The 9645-nt window shown below is 38.3% G+C and overlaps 1 protein-coding gene across 4 annotated transcripts in view; it reads left to right on the forward strand.

Annotated features, from left to right (window-relative positions):
- LOC106875898 (uncharacterized) overlaps window positions 1–9645 on the forward strand; it is an 80862-nt gene that overhangs the window by 10132 nt on the left and 61085 nt on the right. Inside the window, exon 1 of one of the 4 annotated variants that reach the window (XM_014924206.2) lies at window positions 5393–6071. The exons of 2 other annotated variants lie outside the window; for them this stretch is intronic. In XM_014924206.2, the coding sequence (XP_014779692.1) occupies window positions 5906–6071 (166 nt within the window). In that variant the 5' untranslated portion in view covers window positions 5393–5905. Of the gene's footprint in view, window positions 1–5392; window positions 6072–9141; window positions 9176–9645 lie in introns of those variants that run through there. One more of the 4 variants, XM_014924207.1, reaches the window with a different exon arrangement.

The raw sequence follows: 9645 nt of genomic DNA on the forward strand, positions 1-9645 counted from the left end.
TATATATATATATATATATATATATATATATATATATATATGTATATGTATGTATGTATGTATCTATATGTATGTGGTAAATTGTGATACGGCTGTTGTTCACAACAGAACATGTACAACATGTGGAAAGGTGTTCCTCTCAGTTGCAGGATTGAAAAGGCATGTCAAAAGAGTTCGTACTGTGGCACCTGTGCCTTCTGCCACCCAGCTCAGCTGTGTGCATTATGTAATAGAATGTGCAAAACTTTTTCCAGGCTCAAGAGTCATACAAGGGCGTCACATTGAGTCACCATTGACTCATTTCAGTGATTCCTTCTAACAATGGCTTTGCTCATAAATGAGAAAGCAGCTAAGATATGTGTATGTGTGTGTGTGTGTGTATATAAGTGTAAGCGAAAAGAAGCATAAAGGAAAACACTTCTAATCTCAGAAAATAAACCCATACAAATGTGTATGTGCATATAAACATACATACAATCACATATACACACACACATATTTATGTGCACATATGTATGTATATCTATATAGATAGATAGATAGATAGATATGAATAGATATATATTTATACACTCATATATATACATGCATGTACATACGTATATATATATATATATATATATATACACATACACACACATATATATACATACATTTATATGTACGCACACATGATTATATTGTATATAAAATATAAAAACTTACAAATGTATACAGAAAGACATATAAAAGCATATATTGACACTAATCCACCAAATCATGCACTTATTCATACATATATAAGGATTCATTTGTGAGCTATATCTGTACAAATATTTACTCATGTATATACACATCTTTTCAAATGCAAGCAAAGCCATATAATCATACATTTATCAAAAGTATGTGAATATAATCTCAACTGTTATCAAATGATTCAGAATGAGAGAGTACAATGAAAACGTTACCAGTTGAATCTTATTAGTAAAAATACAAAGGCAATATAAAAAACACATCTAAATAGATTTATTATATATAAAACAGTTAGGAAGCTGCAAAAAAAAAAGGCAGGGATCCAACTGGAAAGAAGCAGAAAAGAGTGTAGAAGTGAGCAGAGTAGAGAGAAGTCATCAATGAAGAAAGAAGGATGTTAAGTTATAGTTGACTTTGGCAGGGTTTGAACTCAGAATGCAAAACACAAGTAATTTTGTTCTATGTTCTAATGCTTTTTGCCAAACCATTGCACTCTTGTAATAATTGGCTCCTATTTCACTTGGCACCAATCTTATATTTTAGTGGAAGGGAAATGAAAAGTTTGAGATTCTTGCCTTCATTGATCACTCATATGTCTGCTGTACACGTGGCCTCTACCGTTCTTAGGTTTATAATCTCATTGGAAAGGCATAAACGACTCAGCTCTTCTAAACCTGACTAGATTGGCTTGATAAATAAATAAATCACCACCACCATCATTACCATCATCATCATCTTTTGATATTTGCATACTGCTGCTACAACTGCCGTTGCTGCTGTTACTACTACTACTGCTGCTGCTGCTGCTGTATGCCGCTCCACCAATGTGTTTATGTTTAAATTCCATTAACCTGTCTTGCAATCGATCTCGCATCATACACACAAACTCCTCTTTCTCTTTCTCACACACACACTCTGCTTGCTCTCTCTCATTCCCTCTCTCTCTCTCTCACACACACACACACACACAGACATACATACATACTCTTACGTTATGCATACATATATGGCTAAGTTATTTCTCCTTCCCTACATACTGGTGCGATAATCACAGTAAATTGGTCAACAATTTATGATCAGCGGTTGTTATTCCACAGCAATTGGTCTGCTATTTTGAATCGATGTGAGGCTGGAATAGATTTGAGGTGTCCATACATTTAGGGGAAATGCATGAGCATCTCAACACCACACAACAACGTTATGTTAATCTGTACTACATACAGATATCCACAGACGAAGTGTGAGCGCGAGCGAGTGCATAGATACACAAACTTGTGTGTGTACACGCGCTTGTTCGTATGTGTGTGTGCAGTGTTCTGGCTCTTCACATTCTGAGTTCAAATATCGCTGAGGCTGACTTTATCTTTCATCCTTTGAGGGTCGATAAAACAAGTACCAGTTGAGCACTAAAGTCCCTGTAATTGAATTTTCCCTCCCCTAAAATTAGTGGCCTTTGTGCCAAAATTTGAAGTAATTATGTATGTGTGTATGTGTAATACACACTAGCTCCACCCACGCATGATTGCTATTATTTTACATATTTATATTTTTGTAGTTTCCTCCTCTCAGCTGACACCATTTGTCATGTTATATAATAATCTAAGGGCAACTGGTTCACTACTTCACCGAGATCGTATCCCTCCCGTTCTCAGTGACTTTCCATAACGTAAACACCAATAAGATATTGATATCAATCCAATCGATTCCTACTCCCTTCTTGTGTTAACACTGCCATTTCAATTATAATAAATATTGTAATTTTACATGATTTCGGGGGTAGGGATGTATATATAGTTTACATTTTAGTTTTCAATGCTTCCAATAGCAAACAGTGCCTCGTTAAGCAGGAGATGCATGCGCACCAAAAATACTAATTAAACGTGTTTTATTCTGTTATTAATTCTAAGGACACTTCGTATATCATTGATGCATGTTGGAACTCATCCGTGTCTCGTGGCCAAAGCAAGGTCAAGCCTTATTTAATCGTTATTTTAGTTGTCGGACGAGTCTAACGGTTTTAGCCAAACCACATAACACTTTTTTTTTCCGACAAAACAAATGAATGAATAAATAAGTAAATAAACGAACAAATAAATAAATAAATAAATAGACGATGTCTTAAAATAACATCAGTGGTTTATGGGCAACTTGTGAAATATAATGTTGCTCTGGGTGACTACTTGAGCAATCTACCTACCTCCCAGTACGCTAATAATGTAAATATACACATGTATGTATATATATATATATATATATATATATATATAATACGCACACACATACACGCACACAAATACATACACACACATATGCACGAACATACATACATCTGTGTATTGGTGTGTGCGTGGGTGTATATTTAAATATGCACGTGGACATATATATATATGAGTGTGGGTATATATATATGTGTGTGTGTGTGTGTGTGTGTGTGCACGTAGTTATATAAAGCTCCGTCGCGCCCATCCGAAGCACACACTTGCAAACTCTCAGACTGTCAGCTGATGTAAAATAACCTCTCAGACTTATTGAAGGGCATAGCATGGCTTACGTTTGTTTGAGTACCACCACCGACACCACCGCTACTGCCACCATCACTACCAACACCACCATCGCAACCACTGCTACTACTATCAGCCACCCACCACCACCCACACCGGCTCCACCACCAGCACAATCACCACGACCATCGCCATGATCATCTCACTGAAATTGCTATTGTCATGCTTCCAGCACCACCACCACCACCACAACTACCCGAACTACTACTACTACTACTACTACTACTCCCACTACTACAGTTACTACTGCCACCACAACCCTTATTGCTACTACTTCCACAACCATCACTACCACCACTGTCAAAGTACCACTACTACAACACACAGCCACTACCACTACCAACACAGCGACCACCACTACATATACCCTATTACCACCACCTCCTCCACCATCATCAAAACACACAAACCACCACCACCACCACCACCAATATGATAGTGAAGCCATACTGTGGTCATATATTATGATGAATCCAGTTTTGGTTTCACCAATCTACCTTCAATAATTCAAACAACTGAATGTTCTACTTTGTTAAAGTTGCTAGAAGCTCACTTTGCAGTCCTGTGGTTTGGGGTTCAGTCCCACTTGGTGCCACCTCAGACAAGTGTCTTCTACTACAATAGCCTCCAGACTGACCAGTGCATTGTGAGTCAGTTAGTGAAGGTGCATAGCACAGTGGTGAGGGTGTTTGTCTTGCAATCATAATGTTGTGAGTTTGATTCCTGGTGGTGTGTTGTGTCCTTGAGCAAGTCACTTTATTTCATGTTGCCCCAGTCAACTCAGCTGACAAAAATGAGCTGTACCTGTAATTACAAAGGGTTGGCCTTGTCACATTCGGTAGTGGTGGTGATGGCAACAGAGGTGATGATGGTAGTTGTGGTGATGGTTGCAGTGCAGGTGCTAGTAGTAGCAGCAGTGGTGATGGTTGCAGTGCAGGTGCTAGTAGTAGCAGCAGTGGTGATGGTAGTAGCCATGTTTGCAAGTGGCTGAGCACCGGTTTAGCTAATTAAGTACATTATGTTGCCTCACATCCATCACGATAGGACTTCACACGATACACAATGGACCAAGAAATGACACAATGATGAGACATCTGTATGTCAATGGATTTAAATGACAAAAGCTTGTACGACACTTTTGCCACTCTCTCAGCATTAGCAAAATGACACACGAGATTCCATGTTGTGAGATTGAACCAGCGATCTCATCATTATAAAGCAAACTCCTTACCCATTTGGTCATAGTGTACCTATACATGTGTGCATGTGTATGCGTGGGTGTGTGTGTATGAAAATGAGTGTATATGTGTGCTAATATATGTGTATTTGTATGTATGTATATGTAGATATGTGTATGTATGTATGTGTGTGCATGCCTGTATGTATGTGTATGTATGTATGTGTGTGTCTGTCTGTCTATGTATATATGTGTACATTGTGTGCCTGTGTGTATGTGTGTGTACACGTGTGTTTGTAAGACTATTGCTGTGCCTGTCATTATGTTACCACAACTTGAAAAACAGTGTTGTGTGTTTATGTTCCTCCTGTAACTTAGCAATTCGGCAAAAGAGACCAACAAAAAATAAGTATTGGGCTAAAAAAAAAAACACAAATGGGCACCAGGGTCAATTAGTTTTACTAAACCCTTTGAGGTAGTGCTCCAGCATGGCCACAGCTCAAAGACTGAAACAGCTTTAGATAAATACACATTTTCACTTACACACACATACACACAGAGGAACATAACAATTACAACACACACACATACACACACAGCTGTTGTTCCTAGTTGTTTTTTTGGGGGGTTTTTTTTTGGTGAGAATTTTTGTTGTTAATTGACCAGTCATTAGATCAACTGTCCTACTCCGCTCCTGCACTCTCTCACTTTCTCCCCCTCAACCCCCACCAACTCCATCACCACCACCATCACCTACCTATTATTTGCATTCCATTGCATTGCTTTTTGTTGTCACCCAGGTGCTGTGTTTAGTAATGCTTACCTCTGGTCATTTAGCTCTAAGTCTCGGGGGGGTGAAGTCACTTATTAAAACCTCACGTGAGTACAACTTCTCAGTGTGACTTCAAACACCGACATGGTCGCTCTTCTTGTATAAGTTGTGGTGAAGTAAAGGTGAGTGCCTCACCGCAACCACTCTTCACTGTGGGCTGGGATGGCACTGCATTCACACAGACATGTGACTTTCCATTACCTTTAGCTTCATCTTCTCTTCCCCTGCAGCTGCGAAACCAAACAAAAAAATAACCAAAAAAAAAGGCAAAAAAAAACGAACTTATAAAAACAAAAAGAAAACCACAAAAGTTTTACATCCCCAACCAAAAAAAACAACAAAAAAAAAGAAGACCAAGGCTAGCAACAACCAAAAAAAAACAAATACAACATATTTAATCAACTTTGAAGGCTTTTTCAACTTATCTGCAACAGATGTCTTATTTTTTGCTACCATATTTGTCTTTGAGTGCCATTTCCAGCCAATGCCAGTGAAGTTCTTGTGTTCTTTAATGCTGCTCTTTCGTTCAGTTCCTCTGCCATCGCCACTGCCTCCTATCCCTCCGTTGTCTGTGTGGACAGTGTCCATCATCAAATCTTTGTCATGGCAGCTTTCAAAGTTGGTCATTTGCTGCACTTTTTACCAACGCATCCCACAACTGCTTTGTTGGCTGTCATAATACCAAACAGTATGATGCATTTGTTACCGTTTAGAGTCACAGCAGCCAACACACTCCCTGCAGATGTTGCTTTCAGCAAGCTTCCTTCAGGTAACGAAAACTAACAATCTTTCAAGTGTTGTTGTTGTTGTTGTCATTGTTGTTGTTTTAACTTTAATTACTTTACAAGACTGTAATTAGTTAGTCATGGATTTTTATAGAACACTATTACACACACACACACACACACAAACATACTTATGTGTGTGTGTGTGATTTATTAATGGCCTTAGAGCATCGGGCTCACAATCATGAGGTTATGAGTTCAGTTCCCAGACTGGACAATCTTACAACCATGAGTCTGACACCATAACCACTAAGCCACGTGCCTCCACGGTCGAATGGACTGGAACAACATGAAATGAAATGTTTCGCTCAAGAACACAATGCACCACCTGGTCTGGGAATTGAAACCCTGGTCATAAGATTATGAGTGCAACACCTTAGCTCCTAAGCCATGTGCCTTCACCTTTATAATGTGCACAAATGTCTTAATCTGCTGTTCAGACATTTTAAAGATAAAATAATGCCACAAAAATATTTAAAAGTTTGAATAAATCTTCTTTATCTGTTTATTAATCTTTTGCAGACTTTATATTTAAAAATTCTCGTGTTATGTTTTTCTTGTAACTTAATAATAAAATTTAGCTTGGAGTGGTTGGCGTTAGGAAGGGCATCCAGCTGTAGAAACTCTGCCAAATCAGATTGGAGCCTGGTGTCGCCTCCTGGTCCACCAGTCCTCAGTCAAATCATCCAACCCATGCTAGCATGGAAAGTGGACGTTAAACGACGAAACATGGTTGGAATTCCTTATTAACAATTAAGGAAGCAAGTTGGCAGAATCGTTAGCATGTCAGGCAAAATGCTTAGTCTGTCTTTATGTTCTGAGTTCAAATTCCACCAGGGTTGACTTTGCTTTTTATCCTTTTGGGATCAGTAGAATAAGTACATGTTGAGCCCTGGGGTTGATGTAATTACCTAGCCCCTTCCCTAAAAATTTCAGGTCTTGTGGCTGTTGTAGAAAGGAATATTATTATTAACGATTTCATTCATTAAGCTACTTCCAGTTTCAAGATATTAGACTGATTTGCTTTTATTGAGCCACACAATCATCAATACACATTTTACAGCCAACTCTGGCAGGAAATTTGGCCAGTGAAATCTAGGTTGTATAATTGGAGTGTGAAATTAGGCAGTGTAATGAGATAATTAAATCTAGTCAGGAGAATTTCGGCTTTAGGATTTCAAGCAGTGAACAAGAGTACACTGCATTGATATGTATTTATAAATAGACGGTGGAATCTAGGTAATAAGATCTGAGACATAAAGAGCATGATATCACAAGAAATCAATAGCGTTGGTATCATCGTCATTAGGACGGGGGAGTGCTGGGATTGTTACAGTGTCGGACAAGGTCCCTTGCTGTGTTTGTTCTGGTGCTTTATGTTCTGAGTTCAAATTCTGTTGAGGTCAAGCTTGCCTTCTAATCTGTGTGGAGTCATTAAAACAAAGTGCCAGCCAAGTACTGGAGTCAGTTTAATTGACTCACCCCTCCCTCCTCTGAAATTTCATGCCTTGTGTTTTACCATCATCATCATCATCATCGTCGTCATTTTAACATTCATTTCCCCATACTTGAATGGGTCAGATGCAGTTTATTGAAGCAGATTTCCTACAGCTTCTCCTTTTTTCATCTTTCATTCTTCTTCTTCTTCTTCTCTTTCTTCTTCTTCTTCTTCTTCTTCTTCCTTCTTCCTCTTCTTCCTCCTTTTCTTCTTCCTCTTCTTCTTCTTCTTCCTCTTCTTCTCCTTCCTCTTCTTCTCCTTCCTCCTTCCTCTTCTACTTTTTCCTCTTCTTCCTCCTTTTCTCCTTCCTCTTCTCCTTTCATTCTGGCTGTTCTTCTTCAACTCCACCCCCCCTCCTCAGCCCTTCTTGACCAAACACACGATGTGCACATTACTCAAATAAACAATTAGCCATGAGTCACCGATCTGTGTCTTTTCACACTCCACCGATGCCTCTCGCTGAATAACAACCTCGCTGCATACTTCAACATCAACACACAGCAATGATTCACTCGGGTGTAACACTCTTAGGCAAGTTACTCTCCCCACCCACCCCGTTTTCAAGTCGATTTGTCTGACCATGGTTTCTTGTGGTGGCTACGGGAGGTGAATTGGTTTCTGATGTGTCCGTCCCAACACAGTGTTTGGGGCCAGTTTGAGACCATTGATGCTTGCTGGGGTGTTCTATATACATCTAAATGTCTGGAGGATCTTTTATCATTTGTCTTTTGCTTCTTTCAGTCAGTGGAATGTGGCCATGCTGGAGCACTGCTTTGAAGGGCTTTCATCAAATTAATCATCTCCAATGCTTGTTTATTTTTAAAGTCTGGCTAATTATTCTATCGGTTCTTTGCGCTGAACAGCCAGGTTACAGGGATGTAAACAAACCAACATTGGTTGTGAAGCAGTGGATGCATGGAATGACAAGCACACACACACACACACACATGTATATATGATGGGCTTTTAAGTGATTCAGCAAAAGAACCCAAACTTTAAGAAATCCAAAAGTACTGGAATCGATTTGTTGGAGCAAAACCCTTCAAAGACGGTGTCCGACCATGGCTGCAATCCAATGACTGAAACAAGTACAACATAAAAGACATCGATTTAGATGTTTTATTTATTTATTTATCTATTTATTTGTATGTCTTCTATGCTGTGTTAGCTTAAGACGTCATCTATGGCAACATATTTTATTGATATCCGGATTTTTCCTATAGTTATGTTTACAGCAATCACATTGAGATAACAACACAATACCGCAAAAGTAAATAGACACCTCTCCTTACACCGTTTTTACCTGTGCAGACCACTATTCATTAAGTACGGTGCCCAAACAGGCAAAAATAATTAATAACTGCACCAGGCATGTCTACTAAATACTAGATTCGGTATTTAAATGCATCAATGCCGTTATTTTATTTCTAGAAATAAATCTTTCAAAAACGCCAGCGTCTATTTACTTTTGGGATGCCTGTGTATAAATGACAACAGCCGAGGCTTAAAGAAAATCCATTTGTTAGAAGATTTGCTGAAGGCAGTTTTATCGGAGCCATTAAAAGTTTAAAATGTTCGAATGGGAAAAAGGTATATATATATATATATGCATATATAGTTTGTTTATTATTGGGTAAAGGCCTTGAGTTCAGATTTTGTCACACTAACCCTCTGTGTGTGTGTGTGTGTGTGTAAGGATGCAGAGGTATATGTACCTGTTTGTTTGCTAATAGCCCAAGGTATAAAGAGATAATAATATTACGTTGTATTAACTAATTTAGTTGGAGCTAAAGCTACAGAATGTCTGTACAGAATTATCAAAGAAACCAGTAGATATGATCCCTTATGGTCATTGTAATAGGACCTAATATATATATATATATATGTGCATAATGATATACATGAATACACACACACACACACACACATATATATATTAATATCTCACTTATGCATTATGATGCTAGTAACCTGGTGTTAGAACTCGATGTACATATGCCTCAGTAATATAAATATGTATATGTATATATATATGTATGTGTATATATATATATATATAT

This window comes from Octopus bimaculoides, chromosome 24, assembly GCF_001194135.2.
Source record: "Octopus bimaculoides isolate UCB-OBI-ISO-001 chromosome 24, ASM119413v2, whole genome shotgun sequence".
NCBI lineage: Eukaryota > Metazoa > Mollusca > Cephalopoda > Octopoda > Octopodidae > Octopus > Octopus bimaculoides.